The sequence below is a fragment of the Nicotiana tomentosiformis genome, chromosome 5 (genome assembly GCF_000390325.3).
Source record: "Nicotiana tomentosiformis chromosome 5, ASM39032v3, whole genome shotgun sequence".
Lineage (NCBI taxonomy): Eukaryota > Viridiplantae > Streptophyta > Magnoliopsida > Solanales > Solanaceae > Nicotiana > Nicotiana tomentosiformis.
In genome coordinates, this window is record NC_090816.1 from 12,545,975 (window position 1) to 12,569,977 (window position 24,003).

General features: G+C 41.5%; 2 protein-coding genes across 2 annotated transcripts; one reads left to right on the plus strand and one right to left on the minus strand.

The window, feature by feature from the left end:
- Positions 1-1,096: 1,096 nt before the first annotated feature.
- LOC138891935 (uncharacterized) lies at positions 1,097-1,711 on the minus strand. The gene has a single exon (XM_070175623.1). The coding sequence runs from the start codon at positions 1,709-1,711 to the stop codon at positions 1,097-1,099; it is 615 nt and encodes a 204-aa protein (XP_070031724.1).
- Positions 1,712-15,499: 13,788 nt separating this feature from the next.
- On the plus strand, positions 15,500-19,183 carry LOC104117257 (pectinesterase 1-like). The gene is made up of 5 exons (XM_009628284.4): positions 15,500-15,796; positions 16,330-16,608; positions 17,009-17,215; positions 17,767-18,008; positions 19,016-19,183. Exons 1-5 carry the CDS (start codon positions 15,581-15,583, stop codon positions 19,173-19,175), a joined length of 1,104 nt encoding a protein of 367 aa, XP_009626579.1. The 5' UTR covers positions 15,500-15,580; the 3' UTR covers positions 19,176-19,183.
- The last annotated feature ends 4,820 nt before the right edge of the window (positions 19,184-24,003 follow it).

Genomic DNA, 24,003 nt, shown 5'->3' on the forward strand with positions numbered 1-24,003 from the left:
AAAAAAACTAACTACATCCGGTTTAACTTCCCAGTGGTATTAGCATGTTACCATGCTCATTTTGGGGGTTGTACAACAACTTACAACAGCACTTCAACAAGGCAGCTTCAGGAATACAACAGTTGCAAAACGTTGAGACATATCCTTTCACTGGAACTTCCCAGATTATTGGAAAGGAACTGCGTGGCATGTTCAGGGATCTAATCAAAATAACCTCATACTCTTGTACTATCCACAAACATTAAAGCTGGAATTTCAGTTCTTCGTCCCCAAAGTGAAGATGTCCGAACTTTGTTTTACAACTAGTGAATTTATAAATACCTACTCCTTTGGATTGCAACAAATGGCGCATGGTCAGAGCTTTGTAGGTGCTACAACAAACTGTTTGCAATTGGTGTATGAATTCATTGTCGTCAGCAACAATTGGACGTTTCAAATTTCTAGTTTTGTACTTCTCATCTTTCATTTTACTGCTGCTACTTTGTATTTGGTAGCATTAGCCTTTGAATTTCTTTGTCGTATTGTTTGTGTTTCAATTGAACGGTGTGTAACTTTGACCCAATTTGGGATTAATAACAAATAACACCTACTAGGTGAATAACCTAGTAGTATATTTGCTAAAAAAACAAAGAATCACAGCACAAAGAAAAAACAAGGGGGAATTAATACACTACCTAACAAGAGAAAATCTTTTTGTCTTTTTCTTTCGACTTTAATCCCTCAAGAAACCCATCGAATGATATATATCGTCGGGAAAAATCGAAAATTTTAAAATTTTTATGGTTTTCCACAAATATTTCTATCAAACTATTACAACTAACCAAAAGAAACTAACCAAATTAATATACATACAACTAACCAAAAGAAACCAACCAAATTAATATACATACAATATACATATAAGTATATCCCCCACCCCACACTTTAAGTTGTGGCATGTCCCCATGACACACAATTAAAAAGCATAAGGTAGAAGAACTTACCTGAATCTCTAGTTGGGGTCTGAATCAAAGTCGGGCTCCATTCTTCGTGCCCGAACTAGTGCACACATCCACGCGGACAGCTTCTTCTCAGCCTTCTTGGGGTGCACCTCACACTAATCTTTCTCAATCACTAGGACCTTCTCTTTCGATATTTTCACTCTCCACTCTACACTTGCAGCTGGCTTCTCCTTTCTCACCCCCATCTCCAGATTCATCTCGAAAGTCACCGTCTCCTCACCCACTCTAAGCATGAGCTTTCTATCATGTATGTCTAATATTGCTCTGCTCGTTGCTAAGAATGTTCTTCCTAAGATAAGGGGGACCTCTTTGTTCTCCTCCATCTTCACCACAATAAAATCTATAGGAAATACAAACTTATCTACCCGAACTAAGACATCTTCCACTATCCCCTTGGGTATTATAGTTTTTTGGTCTACCAACTGCAAAAATATTAGCGCAGACCTTATCTCTCCAAGCTTATTCTCCAATTTCCTATAAATAGACAAAGGCATTAAATTAATTGAGGCACCAGAATCACATAAAGACTTATCAAAATTAAGAGTGCCTAACGAGTAAGGTATAGTAAAACCCCCTGGATCTCCACACTTTTGTGGGAGTTTGTTTTGCAAGATTGTGCTGTAATGCTCTATGATCTTGATCACTAAGGTCTCTTCTATCTTCCTCTTCTTTGTAAGGATCTCCTTTAAGAATTTGGCATAAGCTGGCATTTGTGAGAGAACTTTTGTGAATGGCAAATTTACATTAACCTGTCTCAGCATATCTAGAAATCTCTCAAACTGCTTGTCCAGCTTTTCTCTATATAACTTTTGGGAAAGGGTAAAGCAGGCATATGCTCGCTCTCATTAGATTCTTCCCTTCTTGAAGTTTCCTCCTTCTTCTTTTTCTCAGCTCCTTTTTCACCTTTCTTCTTTTTATCAACTTCATTTTTCAGCTACTCCTCAACTTCTTTTTCAGGTACACTCTCTTGTTGGACAGGGGCGGGATCTTTCAACACTTGCCCGATTCTCAAGGTCAGAGCATTCACCGTTTCATTAGGATTTCTCTCGGTGTCAACTAGTAAAGTACCTGGGATTCTCTCAGACAATACAGTTGCAATTTGTCCCAGTTGCTTCTCTAAGTTTCGCAAACCAGTGCCAAGTTCTTTGATAGCTGAACCATGAGCATCTAATCTCTAATCTATCTTGACAATGAAGGACTTCATTATATCTACTAGCCTAGGCTGAGTGGAATATTGAGGCTGGAACTGCGGCCTCAGCTGATTCGCAAAACCAGGAGCTCCTTGTCCTTGAAATCTAGGATTGTTTTGTTGCCATGCATTTGAAGTACCCCCAGGTGAACTCCATGAAATACCGGGGTGCTTCTGACCCATTGCATTGAAGTTATAATTCCCGACAGCATAAACGTCCTCGATTGAGGCTTGACACTCATGAGTAGGGTGCCCTCTTCCACATATATCACATGCTGCATATGGCTCATTGTGTATCGAGGCTAAGGTCATCTTCCTTATTTCCTTGTCCATAGCATCCAGTTGTACCTGCACAGATGTGTTAGCGTCAACTTGGTGAACACCAGTTGATCTTCTTCTTTCAGCAATTTCAGAGAGCCAATGATTTCCATCCTCAGATAACTCATCTAAATTGTGACTATCTCCTCTAGAGTCTTTTTCATCAATGGGCCTCCAGCTGCATTGCTCAATGTTCTGCGAGCGGGGGGTGTCAATCCATCCCAAAAGTCCTGGAGTTGCATCCAGAGTTCAATTCCGCTATGTTGACACTTTCACACTATCTCCTTAAACCTCTCCCAAGCTTCAAACACAGTTTCAATCTTGTTCTGGCAGAAGTTATGGATTTCTCTTCTAAACTTGCCCATCTTAGCTGATGAGAAATATTTGTCAAGAAATTTTCTGGTCATCTCATCCCATGTTCTATTCGATCTATTAGGCAAGCTTCGAAGATAGTGCTTTGCATCATCTTTGAGTGTGAAGGGGAATACCCTTAAGTAGACTGCCTCTTGTGACACACCGTTGTATTAAAAAGGGTTCATAATATCCTCGAAGTCCATTAGATGGTTATTTTCATCCTCATTCATCTTTCCTTTGAAGACACAGCTGTTTTGAAGAGTTTGGAGCAACCCCTGCTTCACCTCAAAATTGTTAGCCGCAACTGGAGGCGGTCTCACACTTGATAAGCCTTGGTTGTACATCGGTCTAGCATAATTGCCAAATGGTCTCTGTAACGATCCGGCCGGTCATTTTGAAAGTTGTAGCCTCGTTACCCTTTTCTGCTCATTTAGGAGCGTGTCTGGATTATAATTTGGAGGTCGGAAGTAGAATTAGGCTTGAAATGGCAAAAGTCGAATTTTCGGGAAGTTGGACTGAGGGGTTGACTTTTTAATATCGGGGTCGGATTCCAATTTCAGAAGTTGCACTAGGTTCGTGGGGTCATTTTTGACTTGTGTGCAAAATTTGAGGTCAATCAGACGTGATTTGATAGGTTTCGGTGTCGTTTGTAGAATTTGGAAATTTCAAAGTTCATTAGGCTTGAATCCGCGTGTAATACGTGTTTTTGATGTTGTTTGAGGTGAATTGAGGATTCGACTAAGTTCGTATCGTGATTTAGGACTTGTTAGTATGTTTGGTTGAGGTCCCGAGGGCCTCGGGTTGATTTCGGGTGGTCAACGGACTTGGCTTCGAGTTGGTGAAGCAGTTGAAGTATTGCTGCAACTGGTGTAACCGCACCTGCAGAGTGGGCACCACAGGTGCGAGCCCGCAGAAGCGGGAAGAGTGACACAGAAGCAGGCCAGGTGGAGAAGGTAGTGGTCGCAGAAGCAGGAACATCGCACCTGCGAGGACGCAGATGCGGCGAGAAGGGCGCAGTTGCGAAGCTTGAAGGTTTAGTTGTTTCCGCAAAAGCGGACAAAGGGCCACAGAAGTGCTTCCGCAGGTGCGAAACCTGTAGCGCAGGTGCGAGCCCAGTGACTTAAGTGGTTTCCGCAAAATCGGAGTAATAACCGTAGAAGCGATCCCGCAGGGGATAAGTGGCAGCAGGTGCGAAAAGCCTGGGCAGAATGTTTGGAAACAAGGATTCACAATTTTAGTCTAATTTCAACATTTTGAACTCGGACTTGAGCGATTTTGGAGAGGATTTTCAAGGGGGGTTTTGAGGTAAGCTTCTTGTACTCGTTTTTTTATCAATAATCTTGTTCCCCATTGTTGTTCCCACTTAGATTGTGTGGTGTTGAGGTGAAATTGGGGGTTTGAGACTAGGGATTTAGAGAGTTAATTTTGGAGAATTGAATGGCTATTTGATGTCGGATTTTGATAAATTTGGTATGGTTAAACTCGTGAGTGAAGGGTCGTTCGGGTTTTGTGACTTTTGTTGGATTTTGAAACGTGGGCCCAGGGCCGACTTTTGACCAATTTCGGATTTTCGCTTATAATTTCATATTTTTCTTATGGAGTTAATTCCTTTAGTCCGTATTGATTATATTGTACTGCGTGTGGCTAGATTCGAGACATTTGGAGGCCGATTCGCGAGGCAAAGGCACTTTGGAGTACAGATTTGCACGGTTTGAGGTAAGTAACAGTTTTAAATTTGGTCCTGAGGGTATGAAACTCTGGATTATTGTATTATGTGAGTATTTTGGAGGTGACACATATGCTAGGTGACGGGCGTGTGGGCGTGCACCGTGGGAATTGGGACTTGGTCCATTCCATGAAACTAGAAAGTTGAATAAGCTTGTTGTTAGCTATGTCCCCTTTCTGTGCTATGGAAAATTGATAGTGAATTATGCTAGAAATCATGCTTAGGCTATGTGTCGGTGCTGTAAAGACCCCAGAGGTCGCTCTTGTTGAACCTTCCTACTTATTGTTACTTGTACTCAGTCGTAGTATTGCTTGCATATTATACCTCAGTATCTGGTATCCCCTGTTGATACATTATATCATTTTATTTTGGGCAGATTCCCCTTTATTACTGAGGGTCGTGAGACTAGAGAGGTTGATGACTGAGTGAGGCTGAGGGCCTTTTTGTGAGGTATTGATACTGTAGCACGTGAGTTGTTCGTGCGGATCCACAAATTGATACTATAGCACGTGAGTTATTCGTGCAACATGTGAGTTGTCCATGCGGATTATAGTGCTTGGGCTGTAGGAGCCCCTCCGGAGTCTGTACACCCCCAGTGAGCGCAGGTACCTATTGAGTGTGAGTATTGAGGGTTGTGAGCAGAGTGTTGAGCTATTGAGAGAGCTTGGGGGACTGTTGCCCTAAGAGGTTGCACTTGTTCATTCGTTGCTGCACTTAAATGATTTATGTCATTGTTCTGAAACTTCTGGAAAATATTGTATCCGATTTTACCTAAACTTAGTAATGTGTAACTGACTTGACTTAAATTGCCGGAATTGAAACAGGTCTACTTTCATTGCTGAAATTACTGAAATGAACTGTATTTGTATAGCTCGTCACTACCTTTCAGTTCCTTAATTATTATTGCTAATTACTGAGTTGGTTGTACTCACGCTACACCTTGCACTTCGTATGCAGATCCAGGTATTTGTGGTCACGGAGGATGTTGATCTCGTATGTGGTTGAGTATCGGAGATTCACGAGGTAGTTGCCGGCGTTCGCAGTACTTGTGTCTCCTTCCTTGTTATCTTTTCTTTTCTGCATTGGTATTTTGACACATACTCTTGTAGACATTGTTTCTTAGGCTGGTTGTTTAGATGCTCATGACTTGGTGACACCCGATGTTTGGGGCTATTTTTCCACATTGTATTTTGAGTTTAACTCCTGTTATTACGAAAACTCTGTCATGTAAAAGCTTTTGACTTATCTTTTGTTAAACATTAGAAGTCTTTTTGAGAATCGGCTTGCCTAGTACCATCGATAGGCGCCATCACGACAAGTTAGGATTTTGGGTCGTGACAAGTTTGTATCAGAGCCTAGGTTACATAGGTCTCATGAGTCATGAGCAGGTTTCGTAGAGTCTTGCGGATCGGTACGGAGACGTCTGTACTTATCTTCAAGTGGCTGTCAAACCCTTAGGAAACTTCACATTCTTGAATTCTTGTCGTGCGAATCTTTTGATTCTGGTAACTAAATTTCTGCTGTTCTAATTCTCTCAAAGATGGTGAGGACGCATACTACGGGGCAGGATGAACAACCACCAGTACCAACAGTCAGGTCCGCGAGAGGCCGAGTTCGCGGTAGTGGTCGCGGTAGGGGCATAGGTGCAGCTCGCACAGCAGCTAGGGCAGCACCTGCGGATCCACCAGTTGCCCCGGTTCAGGAGCAGGTTCCAGTTGTGGATGAGCCTATGGGACCAGCCCAGGCACCACCCGTGCCCATTGTAATTCCAGGCCTTCAGGAGGCCTTAGCTCAGATTCTGACAGCGTGCACCAGTCTTGCTCAGGCGGTCTCTGTTCTGGCCGCAGCAGCCACTTCTTAGGCCGGGGGAGATAATCAGACTCCCACCGCCCGCACACCAGATCAGGTGGTACAGGGACTCCAGACACCGGGGGTACCACCAGCCCATCATGTTGCAGCCGCTCAGGACTATGTGGTTCCTATCATACCTGATGATGAGCAGCGTAGATTGGTGAGGTTTGGGAGACTCCAGCCTCCATCTTTCAGTGGTACAGAGGGAGAGGATGCACAGGGCTTCTTGGATAAGTGCCAGAGGATACTCCATACAGCAGGTATTCTAGAGACCAGTAGGGTCTCGTTCATTACCTTTCAGTTCTCTGGGACTGCCTTCAGTTGGTGGGAGGCTTACGAGAGGCGTAGGCCGGTCGGCGCAGCACCCCTTACCTGGCAGCAGTTCTCCGTTCTCTTTCTGGAGAAGTTTGTGCCACAGTCCCGCAGAAAGAAGCTTCGTCTAGGTGATATGTCTGTGATGCAGTATGAGATAAGATTTTCGGAGTTGGCCCGTCATGCTATCTGATTGGTTCTCATAGACAGGGAGAGGATCAGGAGGTTCATAGATGGCCTCACTTTTCAGATGCGATTGCTTATGACTAGAGAGAGAGTGTTTGGTGCTACTTTTGATGAGGATGTCGACATTTCTTGTCAGATTGAGATGGTTCGCAGCCAGGAGTGGGTTGAGAACGAGGCCAAGAGGCCTCGTGGACAGGGTGGATTCTGTGGTGTTCCTTCTGGGGGTCAGTTCCACCATGGTAGGGGTCGTCCTTTCAGACATGCTCAGATGGCTTGCCCAGTTCACTTGGTGCATCATTTGCCCATGGTCCACACAGCTATCAGCAGGGCCAGTCTTGATTCAGTGCACTACCAGTGCAGAGTTCTCACCCTTCCTCGTCAGCTCAGGTGTCTACGGGAAGTTCCTCGGGGTATCAGGAGCAACAGTTCCATCAGAGGAGGGGTTGTTTCGAGTGCGGAGATTTTGGTCATATTAAGAGAGATTGCCCTAGGTTGTTGGGTGGGAATCCACATCAGAGTTCTCGGTCGATGGCACCAGAACCAATAGCTTCACCACCCGCCCAGCCAGCTCGGTGTGGGGCTCAGTCAGCTAGGGGTCGCCCTAGAGGGGGAGCCCGATTAGGGGGTGCCAGGCCAATTTCTATGCTCTCCCGGCCAGACGAGATGCCATTGCTTCGGATGTTGTGATCACAGGTATTGTCTTAGTTTCCACAAAGATGCCTCTGTATTATTTGACCCTGGTTCCACTTATTCATATGTGTCCTCATAGTTTTCTCATTATCTGGATATACCCCGTGAGTCTCTAGTTTCACCTGTCCATGTGTCTACGCCAGTGGACAATACTGTTATTGTGGACTGTGTATATCGGTCATGTGTGGTAACTATTGGGAGTCTGGAGACTAGAGTGAATCTCTTGTTACTTAGTATGGTCGATTTAGACGTGATTTTGGGTATGGATTGGTTGTCTCCATGTCGTGCAATTCTAGATTGTCACGCGAAGACCGTGACGTTGGCGATGACGGAGTTGTAGAGGGTTGAGTGGAGCGGCTCTATAGACTATGTTCCTAGTAAAGTGATTTCATACTTGAAGGCTCAGCAGATGGTTGAGAAGGGTTGTCTATCTTATCTGGCCTTGGTGAGGGATGTTAGTGCAGAGACCCCTGTTATTGATTCTATTCCGGTGGTGCGAGATTTTCCGGATGTGTTTCTTGTAGACCTGCCGGATATGCCACCTGACATCGATATTGGCTTCGATATTGATTTGGTGCTGAGCACTCAGCCCATTTCTATTCCACCGTATCGTATGGCACCGGTAGAATTGAAGGAGCAGCTTCAGGAACTTTTTAATAAGGGGTTTATTCAGCCTAGCGTGTCACTTTGGGGTGCACCAGTTCTATTTGTGAAGAAGAATGATGGTACTATGAGGATGTGCATTGATTATAGGCAGTTGAACAAAGTCACAATCAAGAACAAGTATCATTTGCTGCATATTTATGATCTATTTGACCAGCTTCAGGGAGCGAGGGTGTTCTCTAAGATTGACTTGAGGTCAGGATATCACCAGTTGAAGATTCGGGACTCAGATATTCTTAAGACAGCTTTCAGGACCCGTTATGGTCATTATGAGTTCCTTGTGATGTCTTTTGATCTGACCAACTCCCCAGCAGCATTCATGCATCTGATGAACAGTGTGTTTCAGCCTTATCTTGACTCGTTCATTATTGTATTTATTGATGATATCCTGGTATACTCTCGTAGCCAGGAAGAGCAAGCCCAGCATTTGCAGATCGTATTGCAGCAATTGAGGGAGGAGAAGCTTTATGCAAAGATCTCCAAGTGTGAGTTTTGGCTTAGTTCAGTGGTGTTCTTGGGGCACGTGGTGTCCAGTCAGGGTATTTAGGTAGATTCGAAGAAGATAGAGGCAGTTCGGAGTTGGCCCAGACCGTCCTCAGCCACGGAGATTCAGAGTTTTCTTGGTTTGGCTGGTTATTACCGTTATTTTGTAGAGGGTTTCTCATATATTGCATCACCCTTGACCAAATTGACCCAAGAGGGTGCTCCCTTCAGGTGGTCGGATGAGTGCGAGGAGAGCTTTCAGAAGCTCAAGACTGCATTGACCACGGCTCCAGTTCTAGTTCTACCATCAGCTTTTGGTTCTTACACAATGTATTGTGATGCTTCTCAGATCGGTATTGGGTGTGTTCTGATGTAGGAGGGCAGAGTGATTGCTTATGCTTCGCGCTAGTTGAAGCCCCATGAAAAGAACTATCATGTCCACGACCTTGAGTTAGCAACTATTGTTCATGCCTTGAAGATCTGGCATCACTATTTGTACGGTATCTATTGTGAGATTTACACAGATCACCGGAGTTTGCAGCATCTGTTCAAATAGAAAGATCTTAAATTGCGTCAGCGGAGGTGGTTGGAGCTTCTTAAAGACTATGATATCACTATTTTGTACCATCCCAGAAGGCCAATATGGTGGCCGATGCCTTGAGTCGCTGGGCGGAGATTTTGGGGAGCTTAGCATATCTTCCAGCAGTAGAGAGGGCATTGGCATTGAATGTTCAGGCCTTAGCCAGCCAGTTTGTTAGGTTGGATGTTTCTGAGCCAAGTCATGTATTAGCGTGTGTGGTCTCTCGGTCTTCTCTTTATTATCGTATCAGGGTCTCACGTGTTGGATTTTAGCTCAGTCCAGTTGGACAAGGATTTATCTTATGTTGAGGAGCCGGTGGCGATCTTGGATAGGCAGGTTTGAAAGCTGAGGTCGAAGAATATTGCTTCTGTGAAGGTTCAGTGGAGGGGTCAGCCGGTCGAGGAGGAGACTTGGGAGACCGAGCAAGATATGTGCAGTAGTTATCCTCATCTTTGCACCACTTCAGGCATGTCCGTATACTCGTTCGAGGACGAACGTTTGTTTAAGAGAGGGAAGATGTAACGACCCGCCGGTCATTTCGAGAGTTGTAGCCCCGTTCCCATTTTCTGCTCATTTTTGTGCTTCATTGTTGTTTTATGACTTACCGGGTTAGTTGGTTTGGGTCCGGGGAGATTTCAGAGTGAATTGAGACACTTAGTCTCTTAATTGAAATCTTAAGCTGGAGAAGTCGACCGGATGTCGAGTTATGTGTAAACGACCTCGGATTGGAATTTTGAAGGTTCTGTTAGCTCCGTTGGGTGATTCTGGACTTAGAAGCGTGTCCAGATTGTGATTTAGAGGTTGGGAGTAGAATTAGGCTTGAAATGGCGAAAGTCAAATTTTTGGGAAGTTTGACCGGGAGTTGACTTTTTATATCGAGATCGGATTCCGATTCCAGAAGTTGCAGTAGGTTCGTGGGGTCTTTTGTGACTTGTATGCAAAATTTGACGTCAATCGGACGTGATTTGATAGGTTTCGGCATCGTTTGTAGAATTTGAAAATTTCGAAGTTCATTAGGCTTGAATCCGTGTGTAATTTGTGTTTTTGATGTTGTTTGAGGTGAATTGAGGATTCGACTAAGTTCGTATCGTGATTTAGGACTTGTTGGTATGTTTGATTGAGGTCCCGAGGGCCTTGGGTTGATTTCGGGTGGTCAACGAACTTGGTTTCGCGTTGGTAAAGCAGTTGAAGTATTGCTGCAACTGGTGTAACCGCACCTGCGGAGTGGACACTGCAAGTGCGAGCCCGCAAAAGCGGGAAGAGAGACGCAGAAGCAGGCTAGGTGGAGAAGGCGGTGGTCGCAGGTGCGATGTTCCTTCCGCACCTGCGAGGACGCAGATGCGGCGAGAAGGGCGCAGGTGCGAAGCTTGAAGGTTTGGTTGTTTCCGCAGAAGCGGACAAAGGGCCGCAAAAGCGCCTCCGCATGTGCAAAACCTAGAGCGCAGGTGCGAGCCCAGTGACTTAAGTGGTTTCTGCAGAAGCGGAGTAATAACTGCAGAAGCGATCCCGCAGGTGCGGATAAGTGGCCGCAGGTGCATAAAGCCTGGGCAGAATGTTTAAAAACATGGGTTCGCGATTTTAGTCTCATTTCAACATTTTGAACTCGGATTTGAGTGATTTTGGAGAGGATTTTCGAGGGGTTTTTTGAGCTAAGCTTCTTGTACTCGTTTTGTATCAATAATCGTGTTCCACATTGTTGTTCCCACTTAGATTGTGTGGTGTTGTGGAGAAATTGGGGGTTTGAGGCTAGGGATTTGAAGAGTTAAATTTGGGGAATTGAATGGCCATTTGATGTCGGATTTTGATAAATTTGGTATGGTTAGACTCGTGAGTGAAGGGGCTTTGGAGTTTTGTAATTTTTATCGGATTTCGAGACGTGGGCTCGGGGCCGGCTTTTGACCAATTTCGTATTTTGGCTTATAATTTCGTATTTGTTTTATGGAGTTGATTCCTTTAGTCCGTATTGATTGCATTGTACTGCTTGTGACTAGATTCGAGACATTTGGAGGCCGATTCGCGAGGCAAAGGCACTTTGGAGTAGATATTTGTATGAAATCCCGGATTATTGTATTATGTGAGTATTTTGGAGCTGACGCACATGCTAAGTGACGGGCGTGTGGGCCTGCACCATGGGAATTGGGACTTGGTCCATTCCGTGAAACTAGAAAGTTGAATAAGGTTGTTGTTAGCTATGTGCCCTTTCTGTGCTATAGAAATTAGACAGTGAATTATGCTAGAAATCATGCTTAGGCTATGTGTTGGTGCTGTAAAGACCCCAGAGGTCGTGATACATGTTGAACCTTCTTGCTTATTGTTACTTGTACTCAGTCATAGTATTACTTGCATATTATACCTCAGTTTTTGTTATCCCTTATTGAAACATTATATCATTTTGTTTTGGGCTGATTCCCCTTTATTACTAAGGGCCGTGAGACTAGAGAGGTTGATGACTGAGTAAGGCCGAGGGTCCTGTCTGTGAGGTATTGATACTATAGCACGTGAGTTGTCCGTGCAGCACGTGAGTTGTCTGTGCGGATCCACATATTGATACTATAGCACGTGAGTTGTCCGTGTAGCACTTGAGTTGTCCGTGCAGCACGTGAGTTGTCCGTGCGGATTATAGCACTTGGGTTGTAGGAGACCTTCCGGAGTCTGTACACCTCCAGTGAGCACATGTACATATTGAGTGTGAGTATTAAGGGCTGTGAGCCGAGTGTTGAGCTACTGAGAGAGCCTGAGGGACTGTTGCCCTGAGAGGTTGCACTTGTTTCATTCGTTGCTGCACTTAAATGATTTATGTCATTGTTCTAAAACTTCTGGAAAATATTGTATCCAGTTTTACTTGAACTTGGTAATGTATAACTGACTTGACTTAAATTTCTGGAATTGAAACTTGTCTACTTTCATTGCTGAAATTACTGAAATGAACTGTATTTGTATAGCTTGTCACTACCTTTCAGTTCCTTAATTATTATTGCTACTTACTGAGTTGGTTGTACTCACGCTATACCCTGCACTTCGTGTGCAGATCCAGGTGCTTCTGGTAATGGAGGACGTTGATCTCGTGCGTGGTTGAGTATCGAAGATTCACGAGGTAGCTGCCGGCGTTTGCAGTCCTTGTCTCTCCTTCCTTGTTATCTTTTCTTTTCTGTATTGGTATTTTGACACAGACTCTTGTAGACATGACTTGGTGACACCCGATGTTTGGAGCTATTTTTCCGCACTGTATTTTGAGTTTAACTCCTGTTATTACGAAAGCGCTGTCATGTAAAAGCTTTTGACTTATCTTTTGTGAAACATTGGAAGTAGTTTTGAGAATAGGCTTGCCTAGTACCATTGATAGGCGCCATCACGACAGGTTAGGATTTTGGGTCGTGACCGTCTCCCAGCACCGGGAGCTATATTTATGAATTGGTCTTCACCCAAAGGTTGATTTTGAACAACTCTCCGAGCCCTTTCCTCCTCATAGACAAGTTGTGCATTTCGAAGAGCTGTCTCCTCAGCATCTCGTGCAGCTTTTTCTCTTTGCTGGGATGCCTCTCTTGCAGCCAAATCAACATTATCGTCATCTCCCGCCATAATTTCCTTGGTTGAGGATTGCCCAACCTTCTTTGTATTCTCGGGGAGATTTCTTTTCTTCCTCAACTGTCGCAGGTATTTCTCAATTTCTGGTTCGTATGGGGGCACTTCCTCCCCAGAGGATCGAATCATGAACCAATCTAACATGTATCCTGTGCACAATCAAGTAACACCAAACGTAAAAAGAGAAAAATAAAATAAAAAGAAAAAATAATTCCTGAATTAGCACCACAAACTATTTCAAACACTATTAATTGTCAATCCCCGGCAACAACGTCAAAATTGACGAGCGCAAAATACACACTTAAATATGCTCGCTAGTCGAATATAGTATAGAAAAATTTTGTATCCACATGGATTGGATTTAAACAGTGTTTTCGTAGCTTCTAGTTTAATTGTTATCCAAGATGATCGACAATTAGATTTGTGTGATTAAAATGAAAATTAACTAAAAGTCTAAACTATTGACTAATGACAATCGAAGAAATGAGTAAGGAAGATATCAATGGGAAAAATAGGGGTTGATTGGATAGGTGCAAGATATTTGTCTGGGATTTAACTTTAGCTAATTCACTCTCAAGGTTCAAGTGAGTCTCTTGAATTCACTCAATTATTAGTTCAAACGTTCAGTAGAAACTCCTCTCTCGATTACGTCTCAACCTCACAATATGAACCAATTTATGCTCGGTGAAGATATGCAAGAATTCGTAGTGGATTGGTCTTTAGCAGAACCTCGTTCGATTATCCACCTAACTAGGTCTAAACAATAATTCAACTAGCCTCTTTCGATTACTAAGAAGAATCAATGAATTCAACTAACAAGATAATGCAAAATCATCACAAGTTATGCCTCTTTCGATTACATGAACATGTGAAAATAGTTGCAATAATTAAAACACCCAAAACGATTCAATACATACAAATTAGAGTTAATAATCCACAAACAAATATCAATACACCAAATTTTTTAATCCCTAAAAAGAACTACTCCATGGATATGGAGTAATTCATCACAAATAACTTTAAGTTAAAGGAAAGCATAAACGATCCAAACTCTTGTCTTGAGTAAGGATTGAATGATGAAATCCTTGTGCTCTTGCTTCTCCTACTTCTTCTTAGCCTCCTTAGGTCTTAGATGTGTCAAAAGTCCCAAAATACTGTTTTCCATGTATATATACCAAGTAGGGTCAGACCCAAACGAACACATCTTCTCTTACGAGAAATAGGACTCTTTCCAGAATAGGACGTGCGCGGCCGTGCATCTGGGAGTGTGCTCGCACATATGGCCGCGCACTTTGGAAGGTATTCTGTCTGACATGCGCTCCCAGTGCGTGCTCGCGCACCTCGGTGGCGTCCTACTCAATTCTCCGTTTCTTTCGTTGCGTGCATGATTGTCCGTTGATCCCCGAACACGATCACAACTTAATCCTTGAGCTTTTACTCAGACTTCAAAACTACAGAATAGCTTGAATTCATGCCATACATCTACATAGCTCGGAATTACTCCTACAAGGTATAAAACACACAATTAGTGCAAAACACTAGCGATTAACGCTCAAACTCAATTAAAGTACAGCAAATTAGAGTGCGATAAACAACTAAAACACACAATTATAGCCTACCATCAACCTGGAGGTCACATTATAAATTTGAAGCGTGATGCTGCTATTAGGAATATCTTAAATTATGTGTATGTTGCTGCTGATCATTTTATCCATCTAGTAAATGGATAATCCATTTACTAGATGGCATCAGTATTGTGCCTGGAGGAATGTTGTTACACAGTTGAGGAATAGACTTGACTTCATACGCCAAGTAACTACATGGTATAGAGAATTTTATCATATGGTGTAAGGATTTAAGGGAGTGGTGAGCTTTATTCTAGGCTACTGCTCCGCATGACACATTGTGGAGGCTACTCGTGGGAATATGTATTGTGATTCTTATGATGTTGTTGGTCGAATTACTATAACTGGACATGATTGACGAAATCAATTCACTTTGATTCGGATACCTATTTATTTTCATTGGATTTTAAAAGCAAAACCTAATTAAACAAGAATTAAAGAAATAATTAGCTCACTTTGATCAGGAATCGCTAGACCTATTTTCATCGGATTTTGACAATAAAACCTTATTAGACATGAATTGATTCACCTTGATAGTACATACCACAAATCACTTTCATGTGCTAAAGCTTTGAAATGACGTAACAAGTATTTTACGTACACCCATTTAATTGGACTTAAAGAATCTTGATTTAAGTCGATGTGTTTTGGATTTCGAACTTAATCCAAATTTTACGTCCAACAAATTTTATCTAATTTCTGGTTATTAGCTATTGAAAAATTCACTCTCCGTAGAAACACTAGCTTACTCAAAATTATATGACTCACCAAATTGTTATAATTAACAACCACAATACAAACCATTTGTTAAACGGACTACTCGTACTGCCTTACAATGCTTACCTACTAACATAACAAACCATGCAAAAATCTCTACCTCTAGTTTGTCTTGTTAAACTCTGCTCTTTCTATTCTTTCTATAAATACCACCACTTACTAAGTTTGTATAGAAAACCAAAACCAAAAATCCATTTCCATTCAAGAAATTTAAAAAACCAAAAAAACAAAATAACAAACAAAATGGCCGGAAAAAACACCATATTTGCTGTGGAAGCAATTGTTATAACTATTGTCCTTTTCATCCCTAGAGTCTTTTCAGATGATTCTGTTCCTATACCAGCTGATAAATCACAAATAAATAGTTGGTTTGAAACCAATGTTAAGCCTTTAGATGCAAGAAAAGACACTTTGGACCCTGCCCTTGTAGCTGCCGAGGCTAATAAAACTACCATTAAGGTGACTTTTTTTTACTATTTCATCCTTAACCAGAAGTCTCGGGTTCTAGTTAATCCCAGTGTGGGACTTTGTAGCGTGAATCTGGATTTAATCAGACCAATGCGGGAATCGGATACTGGATGGAAAACCAAAAAAAAACTACTCCTTCCGTTTCAATTTGTTTGAACCTTTTCGGGTCAAATAATTTTCGATATGAATTCGAACATATAATCTTGAAGTTTTTTGAAATAAAATTTACATATTTAGAAACTACATAAAAAGTACTATAAGTCACAATAATTAACAGCTCAAAATATTAAAAAAAACATTTGCAAAAAATATGGTCAAAAAAATCTTGGTTGACTTCTTAAACAGTAAATGTTCATTCTTTTTTAAACGAATGGAGTATTTCTTTTCCTCTTAGATTCATAAATATATTTGTTAGTTTATTCATGCATCTTTTATATATATTTAAAATCTGCATTGATAATTTTTTTTTGTTGTCATCAACTTTAGTTGAATTCTGACTCTAAATTTTGAATACGTTACCGAAGGTAAGGGCAGATGGAAGTGGTGAATTCAAGACTCTGACGGATGCCATAAACAGCATTCCTCAAGGGAATAAAAGACGAGTTATTATTTCGATTGGAGGTGGAAATTACACAGAGAAAGTTAAGATTGAGAGGTATAAGCCTTTCATTACATTATATGGAGACCCTAAGAATGTACCAAATATAATCTTCAATGGAACAGCAAAAGATTATGGTACAGTTGATAGTGCCACCGTCGTCGTTGAATCTGAATACTTCACCGCTGTTAATATCAACTTTGTGGTACGTATTATAATTCACAGCAGTCTCTCTGTCTTCACAAGGTGCTAAGCAGGGGCGGATCCAAAATTTAAATTTTATGGGTTCAACCTTTAAGATTCTTATCATAGAACCCATTATATTTTTAACTTATGGGTTCAGACATACCATTCTTTCCAATTTTAATGAATTTTTACATATAAATTTATATTTCGTGTCGAAAGTTATGGGTTCAGGTGAACCCGGTATCGCTACTCTACATCCTCCCGGGGTAAGGTCAGCGTATATATTACCCTCCCAGACCTCACTTATAGGATTTCACTGAGGTTGTTATTGTTATATATTGTTGTTTCTTTCTATCTTTCTTTAGTTTCATATAATATTAGTGTGCAATATATTTTGTTGTTTTGACAATTATGATTAGAATTCTGCACCAAGACCAGATGGGAAAAGGGAATTAGCTCAAGCAGCAGCATTAAGGACAGGAGGAGATAAAGCTTCATTATATAACTGTAAAATGTATGGATTTCAAGACACCTTTTGTGATGACAGTGGGAAGCATTTCTTTAAAGATTGCTACATTGAAGGCACTGTTGATTTCATCTTTGGCAATGGAAAATCCTTATATCTGGTAAATAATTTCATTTCTTTTAAATTTTTATTCATAATCTTCTCATCTGATCACTCGAAGGGCGGATTTACAATATTAGCTACGGGTTTGGATAAACTCGATAGCTTGTACTTAGACTCTAATTCAGAGGCGGATCTAGGATTTCTAGAATATAGGTGCACCGCTGGAGAACGAGAAAAAAGAAGTAATAAGTGAGAATCGATCCATGTTAATTCAACATTCAACTAGGTGCACCATTAAACATTTTTGGAGCATAGGCCAACATATAATATTAGATCAATTTTTCGAAATATATATATATATATATAAAATATTTAGTTTGGCGAAAAGACCATGGGTTTACATGCACCGTAAAAACAGTCTAAATCCGCCCCTGGACTCTATATTTATAAAAACAAAACATTAAAAATATAACTATTTAATTGTGAATGCACTAACTAAAACGAGTTATGGGTTCGACGACAAGTTCAGAAACCATAAACTTTAAATTCTGCTCCGCCTCTATTCACTCGTAATACTAATGAATTTTTTTTTTTTTTTTTGAAAAATAGAACACAGAGATGCATGTAATTCCAGGGGATCCAATGGCAATGATCACAGCACATGCAAGGGGTGCAGGCAATGTTGACAGTGGATATTCATTTGTTCATTGTATGATAACTGGAACAGGAAATACAGCATTTTTGGGAAGAGCATGGAAGCCTTTTGCTAAGGTTGTTTACTCTTACACTGATATGAGTGACGTTGTTCACCCTGAAGGTTGGTCTGATAATGGCAAAAGTGATTATGACAGGTTAGTCGCCGTCAATGTATAAAAGTCAAACTCTTTCCTATCGTTGATTTTGCTTACGTTCATCAAAATATCACGAACAAAAAATGTTCCTAATATATATATTTCGTTTGATTCAATTTATATGACACATTTTTCTTATTAATTCGTTTCAAAAAGAATGATATATTTCTACAATTGAAAATAATTTAATTTTAAACTATTCATTTTATCTTTAATGATAAGCTTTTATAACCACACAAATGTCATGGTCTCATAAAGCTTTTATCCTTTAAGCTTTTTTAAGCCCATAAGTTTCAAAACTTCCTTTTTTTTTCCTCTTAAATTTCGTGACAAGTCAAACTAACTCATCTAATTTAAAACGGAGGAAGTAATAATTTCAATAGTCATAAATTTAACTTGCTCTTTTATCATGTGATTTGGTCCCGTACAAGAAAAGGTACTAGAACTTTATGGCCTATGACTAATCAACAGATTCATATCTAGAATTTAAAGTTTATTAGTTTCTATAATGATTTTAGGTTAATATATAATAACACTTAGGTTCATAGTCTAATATTTATAGATATTAAATGAATTTCTTAATATATATATATATATATATATATATATATATAAGCAAAAGTTATTGGGTTCGGTGGACTGTACATAATGCTCTCGATCCACTCCTAATGATAGAGTTGGTGCATAAAATATCAAGTAAACATATACAATGAGAAGTGAAATTCAAGATTTGAAGTTTATTTATTAATAATAATTGAGTTCTACAAGGACTTTAAGTCAAAATATATATTAATATTTAACGGGATTTCTGAATGTATATATTAGATTTGAGCAAACGTTATGAGTTCATTTTCCATCTTTCTCCTCTATTACCTATTTGTTTCTTTCATTTTCATTGTTATGTATTCACACTATGAGATTTTCCCGAGATTCGATCAAAACATATCAGACTATCTATTAATCGATTTGAAAATAGCACGCTCATCTCGCCTTCTCGTAATTTTCAGGTCGGTGTTTTATGGAGAATACAACTGCAAAGGAGCAGGTGCAACTATGGAACGTAGGGTGGGATATGTGAGGAAATTAACTGATGCAGAAGCAAAGCCTTTTATCACACTTGGCTATATTGAAGGCTCCAAATGGCTGCTTCCTCCTGTGGCACTGTAGGTAATAGGGGCGAAAAAGGACAGAATGGTCCTAGCAATTTTGACTTTTGTTTTTATTTCCTTAATTTCTCACTTTTGAATGTAGCCCATCCCAACTAATATGGGATTGAGGCGTTGTTGTTTTCAATTTTATGTAGTCGATTTCAACTAGTTTGAGATGGAAATTTAATTGTTGTTCCCACTTGGACAATCAAGGTTTAGAAATAAAGATAAAGTGTAGATGTTTCACAATTAATCGTTCTTCTCGTTGTATTAGTCGGGTATCATTAGCCGTGGAGTTAGCATAAGTTTTGCGGTTCGGCCGAACCTAGTAATTTTGATCTAAATTTTATATTTGTTTTGAAAATTTTATTAAATATATATAAATTATTAATTTAGAACTCAGTAACATAAACGAACTAAAATAATGAATCTGTAAATTTTAAATTTGGGCTCCGCCTCTGAGTACCATGGTATGGTGTTATTGATAAAAAGAGGAGTAATTTTTTAACAACTTATCCTAGAAAATTAGATAACATTTATGTGCAAAGTTATAGCAATAGCAATCTGTTTGTTTATTTATTTTTAAAATAATTTCCATCGGATAAAGTCAAACCTCTCAAATAGAAGCATATTCCAAGCTGCATTTCAATGCTTGTCTCTTTTTAAAATGGCTAATTCAATATATCAAGAATCAAATGAAAGCTGGTAGTGGGAAGGCAAGTGTCATTTCAGGGATATAGAGAATAAAGTTTCCAGAATCATAGCATTTGAATAGGACATTCTTGCCTTTAACAAAACAAGAAGAGAAAAGAAAATTCTTATTCTTACTGCTGATTCATATAAAATTGCAAGGAATAAACCTTTTTTTAACATGAGCATAATATCTTTTTGACCACATGTTTAATTCTAAATAATCGGATAATTGGCTGATTTTTAGGTATAAGTGTTTACCCTGAAACGGATAACAATTAAATTCGTACGCGATTTTAAGGATATGTAGATTGATTCAACACAAGTAATCAAAAATGTTAGATAAACGAATTAAAGATGAAATAAATAATCAAAGCAGTTGTGATGTTGAATCCGGGATCGAATTTGAGCTTAACAGTAGTTTTGCCCTCGACCGGACCCTCGACTCGAAGCCAAATGTATATGAAGAACTTATGATTAAAATGAGAACCTTTCAATAACTAGAAAGCAGAGAAATAAGTTTGTATTACTTTGATATGCATGTTACAATGTCCCTATTGAATAAGAACCTCTCCTCCCCCCTTTATATAGTAGGGGAGTTTTACCCCTAGTAAAATTCAAAAAAGGTACAAATCCTCTTTGTACAGCAATCACTGATACGCTACCGGCATCGGAAGAGATCTGCTCCGTGATATCGAGTTGTGTGCGGATATTACGGCCTTCCGTTAGTTATGTACAACCATTTGTAGTGCTTTCCGAGGTCTTGGAGCTCGTTCCAAGTTCGAGGGGTGTTATCTTGTCAGGCCCGGTGGCGAGCACCCCGTTTTAACCTCGATTCAAAGAGTTCTCAGATTCAGTCTCTATCTCATTCATTCATATTTCTTACTTCGTTTGGATCAACGAGAACTCGGAGTGTGTGCTGACCCCGAGTTTACTCGTATACAGATAGTCCCCTCGTTTCTCAGAGAGTAGGTTCGCCGAAACGACGTGAAATGATGTATGAGCCTCGGTTCCTTCATTCGTACGTTACAACCGAAACTACGAATAAGCCGAAATGTCCCATCAGTCGTGTCGTTCTGACTTCAGACACGTGTGAATCATCGGATGGTCGCCTCCGAATGCGAAATGTCGCGTATTGATTACATTTTCTCCTATAAAACCTTCGACCTTTTATACTTCTTCCACTTTCCGATCCTAACTTTTATCTTCGAACTCTCTAGCGGCTATCAACTCTTCATCTCTTTATCTCTGATCTTCAAATCTTCTTAACTGTTCTTAGGTTTTTACCCAGATCTTCATCCTACCTTCAAACCTTCATACCTTTTCCTTCAAACCTTCATATCTCCCCTTCAAATCTTCTTATTTTCCATAGTCAAGACTTCCAAATCAGTTCCTCAGCAGGTTGCCACTTCATCTTTCCACCTGGTCACAGGTACCGAGGCGGCCGTTCCCGAGGTGGTTGCTCTCGAGACGATTGCTCCCGAGGTCATTACATCCGAAGTGGCTGCTACCGAATCGGCCCCAGAGCCCTCCATGAAAAGCTTTATTCTCGGGGGCTGTTCAATTGTAGACGACTTCGAAGTCAAAAAGGCTGTATCCAAACAAGATCGAGGTGAAGGGGCATCGAGATATATATGCTATATTACCGAAGATACCCTTCCCATAGTCTGAGAGGACTGTAAATGGGGAGGTAAGGACGTGGTAGTCCCCGGGCTTGAGGACGATATGACAACTCGCATGGAGGGATATTTAAGTGTTTACACTTACCCCTTCATGTTGGGCCCGGTAGACCCAGTAGTTTTGGCTTTTTGCAAGAGGTAAGAGGTGTGCCTTGGGCAAATCTACCTGTCTCTTTGGAGGATCGTGATCCTCCTATGTTATTTTGTGAACAACACCTAATATCCTCGGTTCACCCTCGACCACCTACTTAATAAATCTCACTCGCCGGGCAAACAAGGCTTCCTTTTCGAGCATCAATAAGGATCGAGGCTGGCAGGGGTGCTTCATTCGGGTAAACTTTGAAGATTTGATCCCTCCCGAATTCCCGTCATTTCCCGAGAAGTGAAATGCATCTCGTAAGTGTAGTCTTTTCTTGAGTGGAAAGTATTCTTTTGTTTTATTTCTCGCTATCAGTATTTGCGCTCGTGCAGCTGTTGCTCGGGTTCTCAATGCAATACCCCAGGTCAAGGTGTGGATCGAAGGCATCTACAAGCAGATGTCATACTTTGAGTGCTCGTGGCGCAAGCTTTCGAAGGGACAAAGGGAGGCCCGATCTCATGGTAAGGCTCTTCCCAGAATAGTTACTATTACTCCCCAAACTTACATAACGTTGACCTATTCTTTTTTCCTTCGCAAGTTTGCCTAAGACCACCAAACTTAGGCCGCTGGAAGGGGACTAAGGTGCACCCTTATCCGTTGATTCCCTCGTTACGGGGTAGCCCGGGGCTGCTGCGGGGGAGAAAAAGAAGACAAAAAGAAAGTCTTCGGGCTCGTCCGGTCCTGAGGTGAAGCCAAACAAGAGGTCGGCTTCCCGGGCTCGTAATCCCAAGAAGAACACCAACTCCCAACTACCGGATTCTAACTCGCTTCACTGGCTCAGGGATGAATCCAAAAAAGATGACATATTTGTCGCTAGCGGATCGACCCCTACCGGGGAGCTTGCGGCAACCGAGGAAATGAGCCATGAGGCTGATCCTCTTCCGACTCGAAAGGCCGAGATGGAGACGGGGGTTGAGACCTCCCGAGAAGTTGTTTCAATTCCGAAGGAGGAGATCGGGATGATAGACATAATCGAGACACCCTCCTATACCGAGTCCATGCTTGAAGTGGCCCAAGTGGGCAAGGAAAAATCAAGTGAAGGGGCTCAGTGTGCAGAGGATCCCCTCCATTCCTTCTTCAACGATATGGATATGTCAACACTGGAAGACTTCTTCGGGACGGGTCACCTGGAGATACCAAAGAAGGATGTCCATTCGGGAACTATCGGGTCTAGTACGAGCCCAAGATTTGTGAAGCGATTCCCTGAATCAAGCATAGATCCTGGGCGAAAGAGGACGGTTGTTCTCACAATCCCGGAGGATGCTCGGATCCTGTCCGCTCCTGTAGGGGTAGCCAGCTACCTTCAATGCCTGGTGACCGATGAGGACCAGGCAAAGATGAACGAGGTAGGCACGTCGAGTCTTTTTAATGAGGCGCAGCAAGCGCTGAACCGGGTAAGATTCTAACACTTTCACACTTCCTTCATGAATTCCACTTAAGTCTAAATCTCTCCTACCACTTTCGTTATTTCACAGGCCTCAGTACTCTATCATGAGAGCTTCCTCCGGTACCGCTTGGAAATCACCCAACTTTAGTTCGAACTCAAAGAGCAGGTCCGGAAGAAAGACATGTATAGGCTTCTCAGCGAGCTACAGAATGAGGCCCTTAAAGATCTCCATGCCGAACTGGAAAAAGCTCAAAATGAGGCTTCAACCCTGAAACGGGAACATGGCGACCTAGTTGAAAAGGTAAAGGTCGTTGAAGCTAAAAACGAGGAGCTAGTCGTGGTGGCTAATAACATAACTTCGCAGGTCCAACAGAAGATCGACCAGATCGACCAGCTCTGAGCCTAGATGAACGAGGTTCAGGCCATGACCCAAGGGTGGAAAAGCAAAATGCACCCGCTAACATCAGTTGAGAACCAACTTCGGGTGGTGAAAGACAAAGCTGACAAGTGGTCTCAGCTGAATGACGATCTCCGAGTACAGTTGAGCTCGGTCGTCGCTGAACGTGATGCCCTCGGTAGAGAATATGAGGTTGTAAAGTCCAAATTGGACACAACCTCTGCCGATGACAAATAGATGGTGCCCAATATAAGGCCTATGTAGAGGAAGTCGAGACTCGCCTGAAGGCAAAGGCCGATATATAAAGTGGTTGTCCTGAATAGAGACCCTCGAAGAGATCCACGCTGATGTTTTGACATGTCGGCTGAGATTGAGGAAGCAAAAAAGCTCGAGGCAGAGGCGAAGTAGCTTTACGGGCCCGAAGACGCCGAAGACTTCGAGGGTTCTGAAGGATCCGAAGGCTCCGACGGTTCTAGCAAGGAGTGGCGGTGAATATCAGGTGTAGATACCTTAGTACTTTTTTTGGTTTTGGTCTCATGTATATAAATTTTTTTT